The 23716-nt window shown below is 33.1% G+C and overlaps 1 protein-coding gene and 1 non-coding gene across 6 annotated transcripts in view; one reads left to right on the forward strand and one right to left on the reverse strand.

The window, feature by feature from the left end:
- Positions 1–23716, reverse strand: part of Clcn3 (chloride voltage-gated channel 3) — an 81199-nt gene that overhangs the window by 13895 nt on the left and 43588 nt on the right. For 4 of the 5 annotated variants that reach the window (XM_015486225.2, XM_015486223.2, XM_015486224.2 and 1 more), the window contains 8 exons: positions 22854–23011; positions 16518–16617; positions 15035–15222; positions 13759–13881; positions 11789–11995; positions 7239–7319; positions 5422–5967; positions 2244–2430 (listed from right to left, as the gene is read on the reverse strand). In XM_015486225.2, the coding sequence (XP_015341711.1) occupies positions 2244–2430; positions 5422–5967; positions 7239–7319; positions 11789–11995; positions 13759–13881; positions 15035–15222; positions 16518–16617; positions 22854–23011 (1590 nt within the window). Of the gene's footprint in view, positions 1–2243; positions 2431–5421; positions 5968–7238; positions 7320–11788; positions 11996–13758; positions 13882–15034; positions 15223–16517; positions 16618–22853; positions 23012–23716 lie in introns of those variants that run through there. The other variant, XM_048791697.1, reaches the window with a different exon arrangement.
- LOC125612906 lies at positions 528–657 on the forward strand. The gene has a single exon (XR_007343393.1). It is a non-coding gene; the product is annotated as a small nucleolar RNA SNORA18 (small nucleolar RNA).

The raw sequence follows: 23716 nt of genomic DNA on the forward strand, positions 1-23716 counted from the left end.
TTTAATCTCATATAATCCTCAAAACAACCATAGGAGATAAACAGCTATTCTTTCCATTTTATAGGTGAGAACATTAAAAATCGAAGAAGAAATGAAAGTTATCAAGTTGAAAATGGCAAAGCCAGGGTTCTGTCACAAATTCTATTCCAGATACAAATTCATCATGACAGAAATCTGGGCCCTTGTCTTTTTTTTTTTTTTTTTTTTAGTTGTAGATAGACACAATACCTTTATTTTATTTATTAATTTTTTTTTTAATGTGGTGCTGAGGATTGAACCTAGTGCCTCACATGTGCAAGGCAAGCGCTCCGCCAAGTCTTGGGCCCTTGTTTTTTTATAATCTGTTCCTTCTCACCAATCCCACTTTGTTTCCCAGAAGTATCAAAAATATACTCAAATATCATAAGTTTCTTCAAAGCCCCAAGAATACACTAAAATTATTCCCATCCCAATTTTTTTGTCTTTACGTTACTATCTTCAAAAGAATTATTTTTAAATTTTTACTAATCTTTTAAAATAAAGCTCAGGTGGAGGTCCATCCTGATAGGGCCTTTCCTATAGCCACACATTGCTGTAAATACCTGATAGAGTAATTATGGTTTTACTTTACTCACAGAACTATTTGTTAGATCTATGAGAAAGAACTAAAGGATAGTTACAATAATAAACTTTTTACCTTAGGTATTAGTATATCCCACAGATCTGTACCAAATATGATTTGACTTCATTCATGCTTACAGATGGTATCAGTAATTGAAAACCAGGCAGGTCTGGCTACTCTAAAAATGACCCTAAAGTAAAAGAAATTAAATCCCAAAGATTCCAGGAAGGGAATTTTGAAGTTGTTATCAGTGTGTCAATAATTCAAAGTGGAGAGAAAAGCAGCCCATATAAAAGGATCATGGCCTGATATTACAACTGTGGATAGAGCATCAGTGCTTAGGGGGTTTTTGTTTGTTTATTTTTAAGGGCTATTTTGGAGATAAATCTTGACTCAAGAAGAATGAAAGTGATCTAGATGGGTAATGGAAGGAATCACAACACATGAAATTCCTTAAATAAAAATGGATGGACTTAGACACGAATTGGTGTGAAAATACTTTGTATATAACCAGAGATATGAAAAATTGTGCTCTATATGTATAATAAGAATTATAATGCATTCTGCTGTCATAAATACATAAAGAATTAATTTTAAAAAGTACATGATATTAATAAAAAGCATAAATTGCATTGTTTAAAAAATGTATTGATTTTTAAAATAATAAAATAAAGCTCAAGTTCTATCCTTCCTAAACTACTTTAGCTCTTTGTTCCTCTAGATTCCTACAATATTTAGACTCTTTCAGCACTGTATATAATAATTGTCATTGCTCATTCTTGTTTTCTCAGTGTTAGTCTTCTCTTCCCCAGCGTGATTGTAGTTGAGGCTGGGCCCATGTTTTATACTTTTTGTATCAAAAAAGAAAATGGAAGCTTAATAATTACTTGCTACTTTAATGAAAATATTCTGTCCTTCATTTCCATTTGATATTACATTTTTGAAGATCAATAATTACATAATTTTGACTCGCTAAACAAAATTTTTAAAAAACATTAAATATTATAACCAAAGTTTAACTATATTTTAAATATAAAAAGAAATGACCTGTTTTTCATGCCAAAGAAGATAATAGTCTCTTGAGTATTTAATACAGATAGTTTGCTTTTATTTTTGTTAAAATTAGTTGTTATGTTTTCTCCTTTTACTATAAATGCACCTTAAGTGGTGGGGGGCTGATAAAGAAATGTTTTACTAAGGCTAACAATAAATTATTTATAAAGCTTAAACCCAAACTATTCTGAAGTTTTGTTATAATGCTAATTTTAACAATGCTATAATTGTTAGAGATAAGCTAAGATCCTTAGTAATGGAAACAAAAATCTCCTTGGACAGGATTTGAATTAAGCCAATGTTGTACTGAGATGATTTCTGTCATAAAGAATTATGTGTATTACAAATATGCTAACTACTATTCCATTTTTTGCAATTACAAATGTTCTCACACAGGTAAAATGAAAACCAGTACTGTATGATACCATAAAAGCACTACTGTTTCCTTTGTTAAAATAATCTCTCACTCAATACTACAACCTCTGTCTCCCGCCAACTCGCCTACCAATTAAGTGTGAGTGTACTACACCATTGGCCATTTTCTTAGACTTGCAAACATCCAAACAGAGGCAAGACAAAGACATATTACCTAAGCATGCAGCAGCACCAACCATGGCATAAAGACCAGGCGTAATGCAATCAGCCCCAACCTCGCACCACTCCTTGAAGATGAACCAGTCGTGGTGATAGTAGGCAAGCTGTTCCACTGCAATCCCCACAATCCTTCCGGCTATTGCTCCAATGGCCATGCTGGGGATGAACAAGCCTGAGGGAACCTAAAACAAAAACAGAACTCTTGGGAGGCAGAGATCCTCTAATTAAATTACATGCTCATACCTACATTCTGTGGTTTTAACACTTTTGATTCTTTTCACATTTTACTGATAAAGCAAAATATTAGTACAAATATAGCAAAATCTTGTTTAACAGTACTTTAACAATTCCATGAATTTAGTTACAAAGTAACAAACCACATTCTCTAGGCTAAAGAGAAAATAACTCAAGGATTAAATACTTTCATCTCAGGGATTTCCTAATGCTATCCCCTAACAAAATTTCATTAGTTCATGTGAAATGGAAAAAAAAAAAAAAAAGGACAATGAGTATTTTTCATAAAATTCAGTTTGAAGCACTATACTTTACTCCAAGATTATGTCCTTCCTACATATGTACAAATGACAGAAATAGATGCTATTCCTCTTAAGAGGTATAATGCAAAGTGAACAATCTTATTAGAGTCCCCCAATATTTTGACTCAAAAGTCAAAAATATTTATTGACTAAATTTTTTTAAAAAATATTTATTTTTTAGTTGTAATTGGACACAACACCTTTATTTCACTTATTTATTTTTGTATGTGGTGCTGAGGATCGAATCCAGGGTCTCCCACATGTTAAGCGAGCGCTCTATCGCTGAGCCACAACCCCAGCCCTTACTGACTAAATTTAAAGAGGATAATAGAAATAGTAAATCTCTTAAGCAAAATGATTTAAAGACCACTGACAGGTTAATTGCTCTAACCTGTTCTGGTCATGAAACGAGCTGAGCACAAAATGATGAAAAGATAGAGAGCCCAAGGGTCATTAAAATGATATACAATAGAACAGATCAAAGTGCCTTTTAAGATCTCCTAACAGTTACACTCCTTCACCTGGAACAAACATAAACTGGAACTTAACTGCCAACTATTTCCAGCTTCCTTATATAACTGTCCATGACAGTTAACTCTAGTAACTGATAAAGTTGGGATTTATAGAAAATAGATTATTATAGTAAAAGGAGCTTTAACAGCTCCTTTAACTTGATTTGCTAAGAAAAAAAGTAAAACCTCAAAGCTTTTGTTATATAACTCTTTATAGTCAATGGACTAAACAAGGAAAATGGAAATATAGATCTTACTTCAAAAATTACTGCAACTACAATTTTTAGAAATAAAGCTGCTATTCCACATAATTCACAAATGGAAAAGGACACTATCACTGGCAAATATTAACTATTATGTAAACTATCACAAAAAAGGGATATGGCTCAGTGATAAGTGCTCTTGGGTTTGAACTATATTTACTGGCAGATCGATAATCAATGAATGTTATTTAAAGATAAAGGACAAGCCAACATCTGCTTCCCCATATACATCACTAACAATCAAAAGACAGTGGCACGTGCCGGAAATTCCAGTGACTTGGGAGGCTGAGGATGAAGATCCCAAATTTAAGGCCGGTCTCACAACTTAGTGAAACTTTGTCTCAAGAAATAAAAAAGGGGGTCTAGGGTTGTGGCTCAGAGGTAGAATGCTCGGCTGGCATGTGTGAGGTCCTGGGTTCGATCTTCAGCACCACATAAAAAAAAAAATTAAAAAAAAATAAAGGTACTGTGTCCAGCTACCACAAAAAATATTTTTTTAAAAAAGGGATATGGCTCAGTGATAAGTGCTCTTGGGTTCAAACTATATTTACTGGCAGATCACTAATCAATGAATGTTATTCTCACTTTTGTTAAGTACAAGAGAAACAACATTCCACAAACTTAGGCTTAACTGCCTTAAATCCTTGATATAAAAAGGCATAGTACTCACAGACCCAGTAATTCAATTCTGTAGTATCTTTTCAAAATAATACCCTATAGTGCTATGGCAGGCAGAATAATGATTCCCTGAAGATGTCCATATCCTAATTCCCAGAACCTGTGAATACTGTTACATGGCAAGGAGACATTAATGTTACAGACAATTAAGGTTGCTAATCAGCTGATACCAAAACAGAAGATTATCCTGGATTGTCTGGCTGGGTCAAAAGTAATCACTAGGGTTTTGTTAAATGTGGAAGAGAGATTTAGAGGTTAATGTCAGAATAATGGGACTAGAGAAAGTCTTGACCAGTTGTTTCTACTTTGAAGATGAAAGAAGGGGACATGAGCCAAGGAATGTTCACAGCCTCTAGAAGCTGGAAGAGGCAAATCCCAGACTCACTCCTACAGCCTCTAGAATGCCCTGTGAACACCTTGATTTTACCCCAGTGAAACCCTTTAAGTCATCTGACCTCACAAATGTAAAATAATAAATTAGTGTAGTTTTAAACCATGCTTATGAAAATTTATTAGAGCAACCATAAAAAACTAATACAACTGGTTTTAAAACATGACCAGGAGTAATGACACTTCCTCTACTAAGTACATGTCTTTCCCCCTGAACCTGAATGGCTTTCTGTCACTGCCTCAGTGAATAGAAAAAAAAAAAAAAAACAGAAGTCATACTGTGTGACTTCTTTAGCTTTCCTGGGACACTTGCTTTTGGAATACTGAGCTACCATATATGAAATCCAACTATCCTGAGGCTACCATGCTGGAAAAAACACAGAGAGAAAGCAAGACATGTATATTCCAGGAGCCTAGAAGTTCTAGTACCAGTTGTCTGAATCTTCTCAGCCCAGGGGCTAGACATATGAATAAAGTCTGAGATGATATGTCTGATAACAATTGTACAAAACATAAGCAAAAAATGCCCAGATGAGCTCTTCCCAAATCAAGAACAAACCAGGTAGTTATCTTAAGATGCCAAAGTTTGGGGTAATTTGCTAAACAGTAACAAATAATAAACTTAATAATCTGCTTAAGGAATTACTTTTTTCCCTATTTAAAACTAAACCTCAAAGATGTGCTTTTTCAGCCTTCATTTATGAAACAATAACCTTCATATAAAAATTTAATTTCTTATTCCACATATAAGTTTTGAACATGCCAAGATTAGATCACCTCATATTAGCACTTACCTTTATACCAAAAGTGAATACTGTCATTATGATTTTAAATATGAGTGCTAAGCATAACTGCCATATAGCTGAATAGACTCCGACGCCTGCTGGACGATCAGGAATATCATCAACAATTTTACTGGCATTCATGTCATTTCTGTAGTCACAGAGAGAAGAGGATTCCAAGGGACCACAGTCTGTAAAAAGCTCCTTAATCAGCTCACTGGTGTTGAGCCTTGTGTATGGATTGGGGAAGGCTATCACAGCAGTAATGGCTGCAACAATAATGACTTCTAGAACAGGGTACTTTCCAAACTTGGTGGATTTGCGTCGACGACACCAGGCAATATTTGCCCTAATAAAAAAAGCTCCCCAAAGCCCTCCAAATACCCCTAGCAGAATAAAAGGAAACAGTTCAAAAAGGTACCATGGTGTATGATATTCCACATAAAAAAGGACCAGACGGCTGTTACCAAATGGATTGATGGATCTCAAAACAAATGCAGCCACTAAAGCAGCAAAAAATGATCTCCATAAAGTTTTGAGAGGAAAATAATAGCTAACCTAAAAAAAAAGAAAGAAAAATTAATATTATCATCTTAAAAGATGCTTCTGATATTTTATAACTTGAATGGGAAGTATCTCTGTAAGTTTTAATGCAGCTAACTCTAAACTTTGTTGCAGCTACAGTTTACATGTTTTACACCAATAAAAAATGTTTTATCTTTAGCTACCTTATTACATCATTTATAAGAACTGATGATAAATGTCTAATAATTATTTCATATACCTAGCATTGTTTTATTTTTAAATTGAATGTCACATTCAATTTTATCATGGTAGTTAAAATTATATGTAACATCAATAGCTCATAAACATATATTTGATTTGCCTCTTCTACATTAAAAAAAAAAAAGAAGAAAAACTAGAAGAAAAAATGAAATTCAAAAACACCCCTGGCCACATTTTGTAAAAGGAAAGTTTTAAAATTAATAATAATACATATATGTAATTCCACTGAAGCAACAGAAATTATTTCCTTAAACATTAATAACTGTTTAAGAAATAATCACAAGAAAAACTTGAAAAGCTAATTTAGGAACTGATTTTAAATTATAAAATAAGAATATGGATTACACTTTAGCTAAGAATAGGTTGTTCTAAATGTCTTCTATTAAGTCAAATTCACATTTTCTTAATTTTAACTATTTCAACAAAGTAAAGTTCAACTTTAAAAAATGACTAATATTTATAAATGAATAATAGGTTTAAGACGCTTTTCTCTAGACATGGAACTTGCCTAAAAGTAATGTAGTATATTACTTTTAATGCAAGAATTAGTAAAAACATTCAATTTTTTTGCAGAGGGTGTGGAGGATTGTGGTCCAGAATAAAACTCAGAGGCACTTGACCACTGAGCCATATCCCCAGCCCTATTTTGTATTTTAGAGACAGGGTCTCACTGAGTTGCTTGGCACCTCACTTTTGCTGAGGCTGGTTTTGAATTTGTGATCTTCCTGTCTCACCTTCCCAAGCTGCTGGGATTATAGGTGTGTGCCTCTGTACCTAGCAAGAACTAGTGAAAACTTTCTAAAAATAAATCTGAAAACTTAAAAAGAAACTCTTTATCTATTATGTCAGGTATAAAACTGAAATGTGGGGACCAGGGGGAGGGAGGATAGGAGTGAAAGGGAATTATTAGATAAACAATAAATCACACTATTACATACAATTAAAATTTACCAATAAGAAATTGTTTTGATTTGAAATGTGTGATAAGATATATTTGTAATGGTAATAACATATGATTTTTATGCTTACACTTTTGTACCTACCTCTTCCAGGCTAAAAAGAACTCCTCCAATTGGTGCACCAAAAGCTACAGAAACACCTGCAGCTGAGGCAGCTGATAGCACCTAGAAAGAGGATGTGGCTTATTGCTTATTCCCTTATAAATTCAAATATTGCCAAATAAAAATTCCTATTACCTGAATTTCCCAAATGCTGCTTCTGCATTTAACTCACATGTTCTCCTCCCCAAGCAAAGGGCAAGTATTCATTTCTTCTAAAAAGATTTTTTTCTCTTCTGCTTTAATTGAAAGTTCATTCATATATTCACTACTCAGTTAAAAACATTTGGACCAGAAATACCAATGTGAGTATGTTGTAAGAAAGAGAAGGCAATGAACACAGACAACTTTTAATATATATGGCTGTGTGGATAAGAGGAAAGAGCAGTAAGTGGAATGGGGGGGGGGGCAATTCTTTCTTTACTTTTAAATAGGATATAATTTCTCCAGATTTGAGAGTTAGATGCTTCACCATTAGTAACTACTCTATTTTAAATCCTGGCAAGATATCAAGGGAACTTAAAACCTATTAAATAGTTTCCCTATATTTTTACTACCCTAAGTCCCCTGAACATCCTGCTATCCTCAATGTAGAGTCTCATTCTGAAAGCACAAACAGCTTAGTCAAGAGTTTCTCTAGCCAGAACTCAAAGAATAAAGTTAAAGGAAGAGAACAATCCACACACATTCTTCTGGAAGCCCTGTCCAACTGACTTACTGGTCCATCAGTTGATTATTCCCTGGTCCATCAACTGATCAAGTAAGGAAATAATTGCAAATATATTTTTGGGAGGGCATTTATTTGTAATTATTCTTCTAGGAAGTCTTTATTTATTTCACCACTGTAATACAGGAAATAAAAGCAACCTAAAACATTTCCTCAAATAATTAATTGTTTCATTTTTGGAAGGGAAATTAGAAAATTAAGTTGTAAATGGTCAAGAGCACAAACTGCACAGTCAAGCTGCTAGGCTAAACATTCTTTTGTTGCAAATACTGACTACATAACAATGGGTAAGTAACTTAACCTCCATGAGCCTCAGTTTTCTCTTCTCTAAAATGAGGATACAATAACATTACATAACTCATAAGGATTAAGTGAGTAAGGTATGTAGAATAGTATGTAGCACCTTGTAAGTACTTAATAAAATTTTGATAAATTATAAATGAGCAAATATTTGCTTCAATTAAAGGGTATCTGGCTTTAGAATGTAGAATCTACTTATTTAGGAGAAGAAAGAGAGCAAATTTAGCTTCCATGTTTTTTTCTACTTAATAGGACTATAGGCAACACATTAATTATTCTGATTCTACATTTAAGAATTTTACAATTAAGCTAATACCCAATGTATCTATAACTTACACACGTTTTAATCTGTAGGAGGTGTCAAAGAGCATTTAATTGAAAAATGTCAGGGAAGTAGGTATAGGAAGAAAGCCAAAATATAGAGTCTTAATACTTGCAACTAATAAGAGAATTTTTACTATGTATAAGACATCATATATACCTAATTACCACAGTGTTGACATTAAAATATAGGTGAATTAATTCAATTCAAACAATATATTCCAATAAATACATATTTGTATAACTTATAATGACTAAAAATCTTACCAAAAAATGTGTTCTGTCAACATATAACAGAAAGTAAAGGAATAAAATTGGGGAGGCAAATGCTACAGCTGCATCTTAGCCCCTAAGTTGATACACTGTAATATAGTTGGGTTTTGTTTTGTTTTTAAAATATATACCCACACAATTATAGTGGTAGCATAGTAGTTAAAAGCATAGTCTTCAGAATCAGATAAAAATTAATTTAATCCACATTCTACCACTAACTATGTGGTCATGAATAAGTCAGTTGGCTATTTTAGGCCTTCATTTCCTAATTTATAGAAAAGGAAAACAGTGCTATGTTACTAGAATTAGTGTGAAATTAAATTTTAAAATGCAAGTAAATTATTTGCTACAGCATCATATATACAATAAGTAATCAATAATGCTAGCAATTTTTGTTATATAGTAAACTATATATTTTACTATATATTATTTAATAATTCACAATCATTATTTAGAGATGGAATATTATGCTTTTATAAGTGTTCCATTTTTGGAATATCCACTATTAATGCAAGAATGATATTTTAGTGCTGATATTAGAAAGTACTATAATTATTTCAATTAAAGAACTAAATAGCCTGATAAAGTATTCTACTATTTTTGTTACACTACAAAAAACACCAGAATGAGGCTGGTGCTATAATTCAGTAGCAGAGTTCTTCCCTTGTATGCATAATGCCCTGGGTTTGAGAATCTCTAGCATCACCAAAAAATATTAAAAAAAAAAAAAAAACACCCAGCAGGATGAAAAGGTCTGTGCTAAAGCCAGAGGCACCCGAGTTTTCAGTATTTGATGACATGTTTTTAAAAAAAAAAATCATGCCTTAAGAAATTAGAAAATTGGGAATGGAACCACCATTTGACCCAGCTATCCCTCTCTTTGGTCTATAACCAAAGGACTTAAAAACAGCAAACTACAGGAAAACAGTCACATCAATGTTTATGGCAGCACAATTCCCAATAGCTAAATTGTGGAACCAACCTAGATGCCTTTCAATAGATAAATGGATAAAAAATATGTGCCATATATACACAATGGATTATTACTCAGCAATAAAAGAGAATAAAATCATGGCATTTGCAGGTCAATGTATGCAGTTGGAGAATATAATACTAACTGAAGTTAGCCAATCCCAAAAAACCAAATGCTGAATGTTTTCTTTGATATAAGGAAGCTGATTCATAGTGGGATAGGGAGAGGGAGCATGGGAGGAATAGACAAACTCTAGATAGGGCAGAGGGGTGGGAGGGGAAGGGAGGGGGCATAGGGTAATTAATGATGGTTGAATGTGATGATCATTATTATCCAAAGTACATGTATGAAGACACGAATTGATGTGAGTGTACTACGTATACAACCAGAGATTTGAAAAATTGAGCTCTATATATGTAATAAGAATTGTAATGCATCCCGCTTATATATATAAATAAAAATTAATTAATTAATTTAAAAAAAGAACTTTAATTGGATTATTACAGGGGACTGGGAGGGAGGCAGGAAAGGATGTAAGGGAGGAGGGTAGACATGATCAATGCACAATATACACATGCATGGAAACATCACAGTGAAATCCATGAATCTGTACATTAATATGTGCTAATAAAAAAAAGCTAAGGAAAGAACAACAACAACAAAACAACTCTTAAGATCTCTGTCCCATGATCCCTTACACTAATGGTTAATGTTCACCAATCATGGAGGAGCTGCAGTATAGTAATGGGCTCTAGAGCTAGCTACCTGTATAGCTGCTGGGCTCCCATATTTAACTCAATACTAGAACGATGAAAGGTGAAGCAATGCAAGTGGCTCACTCAGGTCTTACAGAACACTTTATAATAACTTCTAAACGAGTATACAAGAAATCATTAGAATAACTGGCCTCAGGTGAATTTAATTTTAATATCTAAAGAAATGGGGAAAATGGAATACTAAAAGTAATCAAACTCTGTACACAATAAAAAAGGATGATTCTGAAAGATAAAATTAAAAAAAAAAAAATCTCTGTCCCACCTAAAGCTACAGATTTGCATTTGGGAGGACTAGGTTTTAAAGCCACTAACCAAAGTCTCAGGAGCCCACTTTTCTTCCAGAAAATACCCAGAAAAAAGAGACATGAGGGAAAGTCTATAGTTTGAAGGCCTGCTGGAAGACCTTATGCTGTTCCAAAGAAATGGTAAAGGAAATTGCCTTAAAACAGATGAATAAAGAAAATTTCTCACATCCCCTTTAAGTGGAGGGGATTTTGGCAAGGGTAAGATCTGACCCTGCAAAGGACATCCAGTTTCATTGTCCTTTTCAGTGGTTCTTCAGTATTTAATCCTTACCTCCAATCCCCTCACAAAAATGATCTGAGCCCCCATACACACAAATAAAAAAATAAAATGAATTTCTGATTTAAACTTTGGGAAGTCCTCAAGGTCTTCAGAATTTCCCCACTGGGTTAGAAAGTTTTCTACATATAACACACCACTTCCAATGACGTTAGACACTGCTGACCCCAAAAGAAAACAAAGCAATTGAGTTTGCCCAACCCTAGAGATGTTAAGAAATGTTGAGAAATAAGAGTTAAAGCAATGTTATGTTTGGAAAAACTTCCAAAGAGGTTGGGCGTAAGGCACAGTGAAAACAACTAAGAAAGATCTCTGTGTAATTTAACCAAAACCCAGTGAATACTAGCTGGTCTATAAAGCATTCTAAAACACAGGAGTGACTAAGTAGCAGTAGAGTGGATTCTAAAAAGATGTTAGATAGTCAGAAAAAGGAAAAGAAGCACAAACTAATCTCAAAAATTTTAATCTAAAAAAAATTTATCCCAACACAGTAAAATATGATCTTCACATTAGGAAATTCCCAACTGATATCAAGTCTACAAAATAGATATTTTTCTGTCAAATAATTACAGAAAACACTTACCTCCCGTTTTTTAGCTTCATTTGTGCTATACTTTGGAAAGAGGTAGGAAAAGATATTTCCGCAGCAACAGGCCACATGTACCAGAGGACCTTCTTTTCCTAAACTCAAACCTGATGCCACAGCCAGTACTAAAGTGATGGTTTTAATCATTAAAGTCCATTTTCCCAAGTAACCTCTAATGATGAATCCACTCAAAATCGTTTTAATCTACAAAGAAAAGTAAAAGCAGTTTAATTTCCTTTAAGAAACAGGAGAATGTAACTAATCAAAAATATTCTCATTTTACTCACAAAACCTAGGAAAATTTGAACAATTATGGAACAATACACAATTAATTTTTCAAAAGTATATTATGTGTATGATAAATCTACATTGTATTCTTATTCTCTACTCAAATAAAGTTAAAAGATAACCCTACCCCATGAAAAAAATAAAAATTATAAGCCATGTTAAAGAAAATACAGATCTTAAGTACAAAGGTATAACGAAAAAAACAAAAAATAGCAAATTTGAATATTTCTGTTGTAGAAATAAACAACATATTTAGATACTTAGGACTTTCCACCAAAAATAAAGTTATTATGCCTTTTCAGAGTACTTCAATTATGTGAAATGTATTTCATTATATACAAGAAGGAGCAATGAACACTTCTAACTACCACATGATGCAGTTCCTTATTAAATATATTCTTAATTAATTATCCTTTTAAAATCACCATAATTTAGTCTTTAAAAAATACACTAGAAAAAGCGGATGTGGAAAAATTAAAAAGGGAAAGAAATGAGTTCAAGCCTAAATCTAATTCGCCTTTAAATTACTGTTGGCTGGGGCTGGGGTTTAGTGGTAGCCCACTTGCCTGGCATGTGTGAGGCACTGGGTTCGTTTCTCAGCACCATATACGAATAAATAAAATAAAGGTCTATCAACAACTAAAAATATATTTTTTTTAAAAAGATGATTAAAATAAATAAATTACTGTTGATGAAAGTTAAACCCTGTAACTTTGTAACTCAATGGTAGAGAGAGCCCTTGTCTACATGTACAGGCCCTGGCTTCAATATCCAATAATGCAAAAAAATAAAACAAAACCCCCGAATTTCTAAATATTTTAATCAAATGTTTTCTCAAAGCATAAAATAGACAAACTTTGCCATGCGCAGTGGCGCACGCCTGTAGTCCCAGCAGCTCAGGTGCTGAGACAGGAGGATCATGAGTTCAAAGCCAGCCTCAGCAAAAGCAAGGTGCTAAACAACCTGTTTAACATTCTGAGACCCTGATCCTAAATAAAATACAAAATAGGGCTGGGATATTTGGCTCAATGGTCAAGTGCCCCTGAGTTCAATCCCTGGTACTAAAAAATAAATAAATAAATAAAGCCAGATTGAAGAATCGTTAACTTATTTTTTTTTTAAAGCTTCAAACATGGGTTTTTGTTGTTATTATTGTTGTTTGTAGTTATAGATGGATACAATATCTTTATTTTATTTATATGAGGTGCTGAGGATTGAACCCAGTACCTTACACATGCCAGGCATCCACTCTTCCACTGAGCCCTAACTTATTTAATTTAATGAACCCCAGTCCCTAACTTATTTAATGAACAGATAGTTTTAAAAAAGTAAATTAATGTATTCAAGTCAAGGTCATAACAGAAAAGTATCATCTATCAAAGAACCTTAGACCACAAAATATTTTTGCAGTTTCTCGATGTTTGACCAAGTTTCTTGATAATCTGCTTAATCATGTGCTAAATTAGTGGTGAGAGGAAGGAAAAACCATCAACCTCTACAGTAAATGAGGAAATGATTATGGGGAAGTAGTTCTTGAATGATGTCTACAATTAACTTACACTTTTCAAACATTTCTTCATACTAATACAACAATAACAAAATCCCACCCCCAAACTGCTTTCATTAAGTGCAAAAGAATCATGACAATTACTGCCTAATGATAGTATTACATGGCTTACCTCTGGAATTCCAGAGCCACAGGCATATGGAGCAAATACCTTTACCAGGGAAACTGCAAGAAAGGCAAAACTCAAGGCCCAGAAGATGTACATTATGTAATTCATGATGTAAGAACCAGGACCCTAAAAAGCAAAAATAGTGCAAGAGTATGAAATTAACTTTCACTGCAACCTCTAATGCTTGCGACATAAGGAACCCGAGTAAAACATTTTTATTTTTTTTAATTTTTGAGACACTATGTTACCCAGGCTGGCCTTGAACTTCTGAGCTCAATGATTCTAATGCCTCAGTTTCCTAAGCATCTGGGACTGCAGGCACGTGCTACTGTGCGAAAATGGGTAAATCTTTTAGCAATCTCCTGGTTTATTTTCACAGTAATACAAAACTTTATATTAAAAAATATTTAGGCATAATCTAAAAACTAGTTCTTATATATATTAAGTAGCCTTAATCCCATTAATCTTTTTCTTGATCCCTAGGTATTGTTACCAAGACATCTAAGTTATACTTTAACTTCTACCTACCCATAAACAAATTTTTGGAAATAGCTGGTAGAGACAAAACTGAATTGTCACTCAAGATTACATTCTGTTCCATTTTCTTAAAACATTATTAAATTGAATTCAATCAAGTCAGGCAAGAATCAGCATTCAATTTATATCTTACCAGCAAATATATTCTTTTTAGCTCTGAAGTGCAACTGTAACAAAAATTTTAAATTCCATCTGTATGTGAATATATTTAATATATGATATGCTAAGTTCCAGAATGCTCTTCATTACAAAACATAAAAGTAGTAAAATAAAAATTTAATACTGTAATGTCTCTCTCACACACACACACACACACACACACACAAAATCTCTGAATTTCTTCAATCTCTGAATTTCTACTTGGCTTATCTTACTGATTTTTAAAAATAATTTACACTTTCATAATTCCCAATTCCCAATCTTAGTGATGTAATGTGTCAAATCATTTTTAATAACTCCATATTAACTTTCCACAGATTGTATTGCAATGATTTATCCCTTCTACTACAACTCACAATAAATAAATCTGTACCATACTCCAGGTAGTTTGTTAAATGATACAAAAGTTGCTTAGAGCAATCCTTAGTTTTTTCCTGCTGTAATATATTCTTGTATTTTCCATTCTACTCTATTACATAATTTTTCTTTTGGATGAATGTAGGTTACAATCATCCAATATGTGATTAATTCTATAATTTCACTGTATCAATGATTAACTCATCTTGAGCAAAGCAAAACTTACCTCTGCTTGACCTATGATTAATTCTGCCCATGTTTTCCACTGTGGACATTTATCCCTCTCTTCAAATGTTGTTTCATTAGATCCCCAACAACACTGTTCATGGTTATACCACAATGCACTAAGGCAAATGCCCTCTTTTAGATCAGTCATCCAATCAGCAGCAATGTCTATCAATCCAGCCAATGCCCCTGTAAAAACATGTTGGAGATGGTCAAAAAAACATATCCATATTTTGGGGAGCTAAGATCTATCTAGTTCAGAGATTAATAGAAAACAGGAGATTTCCTATAAATAATAGTTTCACTAAGGAACATGATTTTAAGATTTTCAAATTTTATATATAAATGCACATCTATTACTTTAAAAAACTATAATACTATTCTTTAAAATAAAATTGTTACTCTTTGAATAAAACTCAATTGCATCATTCAAATTAATTATAATTACAAAAAAGTTCTAATATTCAAATACCTTTAAAAGAAAGCTGCTTGGCAGGAGATTCATATATCTGGCTATTGAAGCAAATGTTTTAACTATCCAGTTTCAATCCAAAACTTCATTAACAAATAATGTCAATCTCATTAAAACTTAATGTCCATTAGAAATAATTAGTGAAATTCATTCATGAATTACTGTGACAGATTAACAATTTTTTCTTAAATAATAGAAAACTATATGTATCGAGATTATTTTACTGACAGAATATAAAAATACACAAATTCATGGTCAAATCTGGGTCATTCTTATCATATAAAAATTGGGTCATACACACAGAAGTCACAAAATTTTTGTGCATGCCAATTAGTATTGTTAATACTTCTCTCTGTTTTCCACAAAAACTTTAATTTTTCATGTTTTCTGGACACAATCTTCCATGATGGAAACTGAAAATAATTAAAAGTTCTTAATTTTTTTTACTTAACTGTTATTTCCTAACATTTCTCACCTAGGACTTTGTGGCCATGCATACAGCATGGTAATTAAAGGGTCAGTCTCTTGAGCTAAACTGCTGGAATTCATACAATGGCTGAGCCACTTTTTGACCATATGATCTCAGCCACACTCCTTAATTTCTCTTGTGCTTCAGTTTCTTGATCTGTACCATAGTTATAATCACAGTAATTATGCCATTTTTAGAACACTGCATGACATATATAGCACTCAAAAAAATAATTATTAATTATGATGGTAAAATAAAAGATATCTTATTGATCATCTAGTTCATACCACTTATGTTACAGAGATGGAAACTGAACCCAGAAAGATCAATCATGTTGGATAGACCCTTTAAGTGACAGAACCAAGAAAAGACTAAAGTCTCTTGCCTCCTACTCTTTTAATATGAGAAATTTTTGAGGGAGAAAAACACATGCTTTTAAAAATCTAATAGTACCTGAAAAAAAATTTTTGAGGGAAAGAGGGGAGAACTATTTATAGTTCTGTTATTTTTTTTAAAAAGGACTACTTTAAAAATTTTCTTTACCTGATGCCAATCCTGTTAGTGTTACTACTAGCCATCCTGACCACGCATCATATAAACTTTTTGTCATTTCCCATGCTGATTCTTTCTTTTTGCTGTTGATCTGAAATTAGAAATGTTTATGCTTCATTTTTCAAACTCTGAATAGAAGATAGAATTCTAATATCTAGCAATTTTTCTCAGTTACCATAATCAGAACAGAACCTTCTAAACTAAATAAGGGGAAAGGTGAGTTTGGGGAAAAATCAGTATCAGAGAGTCATTATACCTGTAAGCCAGATGATAAGCATTTATCCAGCATTTTATAAGAACCTCAGATTTAAGTGCAATGGGACCATAAGCCACATAAAAATCTGACACAGACTGTTTTTAAATGAATCAAATTCAATTTTGGATCTATATTTGGTATAAACTTTATATTAGTGGAAGTGACTGGAAATGTCTATCATTCCCTGGTGCTAGAAGTTAACTGAATTATAACTGTCTAAAAGATAAGTATGTGACAGTAAATGCCCATAAATAAAACGTAGAAAAGGCACATGGATAAATAGACTCCTGAAACTTAGAGACCTATATACAAAGATGTGGCAAGCTCCAATCTCACTGGTAAGGCGCAGGGGCTCTTTCATCACAATGTTAAGGCAAAAGTGTCCTTCATTGAATATAATATAGGCAGGTAGGAGATTAATAAGAAGGTAAGAGATTTTTCTGATCTCATTCTACTGAAACACAAGAAGGCAAGTCTTATCTCTCCCTATAAGAATGCATTTTTAAAGCTATCTCTAAAGAGTACTAAACTCTTCTGTCCAACTAGAGTTGTTGTTTTATATTCTCCAGCTAGGATTACATAGTGCTCAACCATCCCATTGGAGGGCTTCAATGACCTGATTTATTTCAAGCCTATGGTCTACTTGAAGGCAAAAGGCCCCACTAAAAAGACACAAGAAGGCTGAGAGTTTATCTCAGTGGTAGAGTACTTGCTTAGCATATGTGAGGCTTTGAGTTTGATCCGCAGTATACACACATACCCACAGACACAAACACACACACACACACACACACACACAGAATAAGTTCTAAGTTGAATGAGGTAATTTTACTCCTATACTATAAACATCCAAACACAGATATTAACTACTTTTAGAATTGGAGGCAGGTCATTTTTTAAATAATCACTAAATTTTATGTTGATTTTCCTCAATAAAATAACTATAATGTCTAATAAAATATTATTTTCAGGCTGAGTCAGACATTCTTCTTGTACCACTGCTTGCATACTACTATAGTCACTTAACAAACATTTGCTTGATAGCGTATACCAAACACAAAAAGATACTGTATGTGCAAGAATGTACCCTCATCACTACTTCTAACAAAAACATTTAATGTTTAGTAATATGTAATACAGTTGAATAAACTGTAAAATATCTATGTAATGAAAAGTACTTCAGCAATTAAAAAGGAGATAGAAGCAGTGAGATGAAGGACAAAGACAAGGTGGCTAGAATTATGCTATTTGTCTAAGAAAGATAATATAGGCACAAATGCTGGTGTTTTTTAAATGAAAGGATAAACCATAAAATTAAAAATGTAAAACATTATTTATAAGGGGAAGAAGACAATTAAGTTAGAACAGAAAGAAACTAGACTTCTTTGACTATAATGTGTTTTATACATTTAGCTTGGAATCATGAGAATATTCTACATAACTGGTGTGTGTGGGTGTGTGTAGTGTGGTAAATTAAATGATTCTGTTTGTGATGTTGAGATTTTTGGCATGCTTTAAATGAGGCACAGATTTAAGAACTAGATATTAAGCCCTATGGTAATGATTTTAAATTAGAACAGTAGTATAAACTTAGGAGAAATAATGACCAACCCACAAGCAAACAGTACCCACTTTTGCCCAGACTGTCTCTATGTATCATTCTCCTTCAATGGGACTGAACTCCTTGGAGAAATGGCTGACTTTAGGTTTTCTGCTGAAATGTGTAAGATAAACTAATATAACATAATGTTTTCCCAGAATACATCACGCCTGAACTCAAGTCAGAGAACACAGACACCAACCAATATCAATTCACTCCCACTAGTCAAAAGTAGAACAACATGGCTGAGCATGGTGTCATAGACTGGTAATTCCAGCAACTAGGCAGGCTGAGGCAGGAGTATCACAAGTTCAGGGCCAACCTCAGCAACTTAGACACTGAGCAACTTATTGAGACCTTGTTTCAAAATAAAAAATTAAAAAAGGCCTGAGAATGTGGTTCCGTGATTAAGCAACTCAGGGTTCAATCCCCAGAACCAAAAATAAACAAAAAAAGGATTTTTTTTTTTTAAAGTGGAACAGGGACCTCAACGAAAAGAGTAACTGTGATAATTATGACACATAAAATGTTTAAATTCATGAGTTCATGAAGATACAGAAACAAAAGCCAACAAGCAAACAAAAATCTCACTGGTCAATTTTCAAGATACTAAGGAACTACATTTTTCAAACTCTCTCTTTGCTGTACGATCTGTTCATCAGAGAATCTGAATAGTTGATGAGGGGAAGGTTCTCTTTATAGAAGTATTTAAACTAATAAATTTTTTTAAAAGACAATTTGATTACCACCTTTTTGTAAAATATTTAAACAGTAATATCTGATCAGATAATGTCAATAGCTTCAAAATAATCTGGAATAAGAGGGCTTTGAGTAAAATAAAAAGGTCAATGACAAAGAATCAAGTGCATGTATACACTGAGACATGTATTTTTAAAAATTTTTAAGATTTTTTAAAATTTAATGTTTTAAGAATAACTGTAAGAACATAAATGTCCTGAATTTCTCAGCTTTAAAAATTGCAAAATATTTGACTAGGAAAAGATGATTAGCTAGGACACATATTAGCTCCTTCATATATTGCTATGTTATTTGAAATGTTTTCAAGAACTATAGACTATTCAAACATCAGAGGAAAAGAGTTTGTTTTGGTTTCTTTTAGTATCCATTTTCCCTAAAAGTTTAAGAACATAGTGGCTTATATATGACACTGTCAGAGTGCCACACTTTAGAACACATTTAAACCCCAACCGGAATACTGACTCTGAATGTATACTCTCAGTACAATTGTACTTACCCCGTAATTACATGTCAGGATTTATAGTGTGTCTGACTTAGGCACAAAGGATTAAAACAGAGGTTCTCAAAATGTGATCCACTAACAATCTTAAGAGTCCCTGAGACCTCTTTAAAGGGGTCTCCAAGATCAAAACTATTTTTATAATAATAGCAAAATTTTAGGTGCCTTTTTGATTTTTTTTACATGCTGACATTTTTATTGATAATGTAAAAAACAATTGCTGGTTCCTTAGCATGAATCAGGAAGTGTCACCTGTCACTTTCAATTTTCAAGCATCCCAGTAAAAAATAAATAAATGCCAATTTTGCTTTAAAAATATTAAGAAGTTACTATGTGTTATGTATTATATCTTGTGTGATCAAATAGCTGCATAAAGCATGTCTGCCACATACTGAATATGAAGCTACATTTCAAGGAGAAGCTCTTGTGTAATGTGAGCTGCAAAATAAGTTAGGTCTTATATGAAATGTCATTTTTACTCAAAAGAAACACTGACATCAAAATATGGTTTTTCAGATTTCTGAATCTACAGTATTTTTTCAATAAAGAACAAAGTAGGATAGGCATGGTGGTGTATACCTGTAATACCAACAACTGGGGAGGCTGAGGCAGGAAGATTACAAGTTCAAGCCAGCCTCAGCAACTCAGTGAGAGGCCCTAACAAATTAGCAAGACCCTGTTTCAAAATAAAAAATAAAAAGGACTGGTGATGTGGTTTAGTGTTAAGAGCCCCTGAGTGTTCAATTCTAGGTAACAACAACAAAAACAACAAAAATCAAGTAGTCCTGTCATTTCATTTCCAGTGATAAAATGTGCACACAAACATTAGAATTTAAAAAATTAGTATTTTGAAAATTAGTACTGTGAGCAGTACCAATATTAAAGACTTTTTTCTTAAGAGAACCATGGTGATATTATAAACTTAATATTAAAATCAGTGACTTTTTGATACAGTATTTTCATTGTTTAAGTGTCAACATTTGAAAGAGCTGCATAAGTTAATGTATCATTGTTTTCCAAATGGTCACTATATGTTACAAAACTGTATATTCAAAATTCAAAGTTTAAAGTAAATCAATGTAGGACAAAGTTCACTAGTACAATTTCAGAGTACACATTACAACTAACCTTTTAGAAACACTAGTACTTGTCACTTTGTATAGTATCAAAGAATACCCACAATAATCTTTTAAAGCCTATTAAAATACTTGTAGCTTTTTCAACTACATTATCTGTGTGAGGTTGAATTTCTTTATATACTTCAATCAAAAGAACATACCACAATGTCTGAATGCAGCCAGGTGTAGTGGTACACTTTTGTAACCCCAGTTACTTGGGAGGCTAAAGCATGAGGTTCTCAAGGTCAAGGCCAGCCTTGGCAATTTAGCAAGACCCCATTCAAAAAAAAAAAAAGGACTGGGATTGTAGTTCAGTGGTAAAGTGCTCCTAGGTTCAACACCCAGTACTACAAGTAAAGACGATGATTATTGTTGAGAGCTACAGCCAAAGGGGCCCTAGCAAACTTCCAGCTGCCAGCTGATGATTGGCTCACAGCAGCCCCAGCAAACTTCTAGCTGCCAACTGATTGGCTCCTCTGCGGTGATGCTCATTGGGTTGTTTCCCTGCCCTTTCAGACCACAGAGCTGCTCATTGGGGGCCTTTTTTTGGCTCTGCCCACCCGACCCAGCCAATCGGCCTCAAAAGCAAGAGGAGTGAAGAGGTGGAGAGGTGGAGAGGCTTGTGGGAAGCCAGTGGTGGCAGTTGGGCTCTGAAGGTTTTCCTGAAGAGCTGTGTGGTTTGGCCTGTGTGTTCTAAAAATAAAGTTTGTTTCTTTTGACAAGTGGCTCCTGAATTGTGCCCAGCCAGACTGCGGCAGATTATGATGATGATAATGATATAATAAAATTTGAATGCAAAAGCAGATATAACAATCAGGCAGTCTTTTATTAAGCCAGTCAATACTGGGAGTTATAAAAATGTAGTATAAGAACTCAGTAAATATCTCTTATTTTGGAAAATATAGTTATTTTTATGAAATTCCATTTGTTTACAAGCAACGGGTCTTGTTACTATTATTTTTAATGAATTAGTGAATATTTTAAAAATTTCTCAGTTTTATATCTATTAATATAACATATTTTAAAAGTTCTTTGAGGGTTCTCAACACTTGTTAAAGTTTAAAAGAAATCTGAGACCAAAACATTTAAGAATCACTGGCTTAGAATATTGATGTAATATATATTTCCTCACATATGTCCTGAAGGTAAATATTGTCTAATGAATCTCAGAAGCTATACTTTTTATAAACAACATAATATAAACCAATTTCACATTTCGTACACATGTATACCTTTATATGAAAGCTTATAACTAATTGGTATAAAGTTATTTTCATTTACAAGTAAATTTCAGATACCAAAATTAGAAAGAGGCTTTGGAGATTTGGAATATTTTTCAAAAGAGATTGTCTTCTCTTTTTTAAAAAATATATTTTATATTTTTAAATATAAACATTATACCAATAAGCCACAACTGCAAATAAAAAGGATCTATATATTGTACTATACTTTAAAGTCAAATTTTTTAAAAATATATTTATTTATTTTTATGTGGTGCTGAGGATCGAACCCAGTGCCTCACACACCCAGTGCCTCACGTGTGCGAGGAAAGCACTCTACCGCTGAGCTATAACCCCAGTTCCATAAAGTCAAATTGGTTTTGATTAGTAATTTGTTATGACACACAAAAAGCCTTAATTAGGATCCAATTTGAGAAATATTCAGTACTGGCAAAAGGAACAAAAGAAAACTGCAAAACCCCATAAAATGACTTCCCATATCTTCTTTTTTTCATAGTACGAGTTTCACAACTCTTCAGCTTGCTGAGTTGCTTAAGGCCAAAAATCATGCTGACTTCCTAATCTTAAGTGTGGCTTGATCTACCCCCCAACTCCTGTGCTGTGCTTTTCCCTTTCCTTCCTATTTTGTCTTCCAATTCTATTTCTTTGTTTTTGAGCTACCTCAAATCCTGTCTGGAAAGATATGAAACATAAACAAACTGAAAAAAAGCAAATACACACAGAAACAGAAAACAGCATTTATCAGATATACACTTAAATTTATTTTAAAGTATAACATAGATTTGGTGGCTGAAGATCACTGGCAGCAATGCATTATTAAATGATTAATTATGCAATATATTTTTTAAACTTACCCGTCTGTGCCTTTCTCTGTCTTTACATTTCTCTCGCACCCAATCAATAGTATGGAAATCATCATATGTACCAACACCCGGAATTGGTTCATCCAGAAGATCCAGTAAATGTGTAGAACTATTAATGCTGCCTCCATTTGTCATTGTATAATGAGTTCCTACAGAGCAGGAAAGAAAAAATGAATATGTTTTATAAAAGATAACAGGGAGTTTCGTAACTTTCTTATCAGTTCATAGATAAATCATATAGAAATAATATCACTTGAAATAATTTCAATAAAAGAGGAAATGTTCAGAAAAATTACCCAAAACTTAGAAATAAGGCAAAAAGATTCATGTCCTTTCACAGCCATATCGTAATTATCAATCAGCAGCCTGCCTAATTGTCATCTGGTGTTCTGGAGAAGAGAATTCTAGATGTCTTAAGGGATAGACTATAGTTAGAAAATGCCTTGTAAAAGACTAATGAATTGAAAGTGATGATTTTCATCTGGTAAAATGCAAATGGATTCTGTCCAATAGGGGAAAAAAACTCCTTGGAGTTGTAGTGTTTTTTTTTGTTTGTTTGTTTTTTGCTTTTTTTGTGTGTGTGTGTGCATGCCTTGTAAGAAATTTCTTTCATTCACTGACTACCATTTTTAGTTTCACACACCCTCCTTTGAATCAGCTTTGTTATAATGCTAGTTCCTTTACTAGAGGCAAATAAAACTATAGTGAACATGTGTTCCCTATATATTTTATATGAATATGATGAATGTAAGGAAGGTTCTAGGACAGACATTAAAAGGTACTCCAACAAAAAGAAATATAGGTTGAGATGTAATTCAGTGTTAGGATCATGGGATGGATCCACAGCACTGCAA

Source organism: Marmota marmota, unplaced genomic scaffold, assembly GCF_001458135.2.
Source record: "Marmota marmota marmota unplaced genomic scaffold, marMar, whole genome shotgun sequence".
In the NCBI taxonomy this organism is placed as follows: domain Eukaryota; kingdom Metazoa; phylum Chordata; class Mammalia; order Rodentia; family Sciuridae; genus Marmota; species Marmota marmota.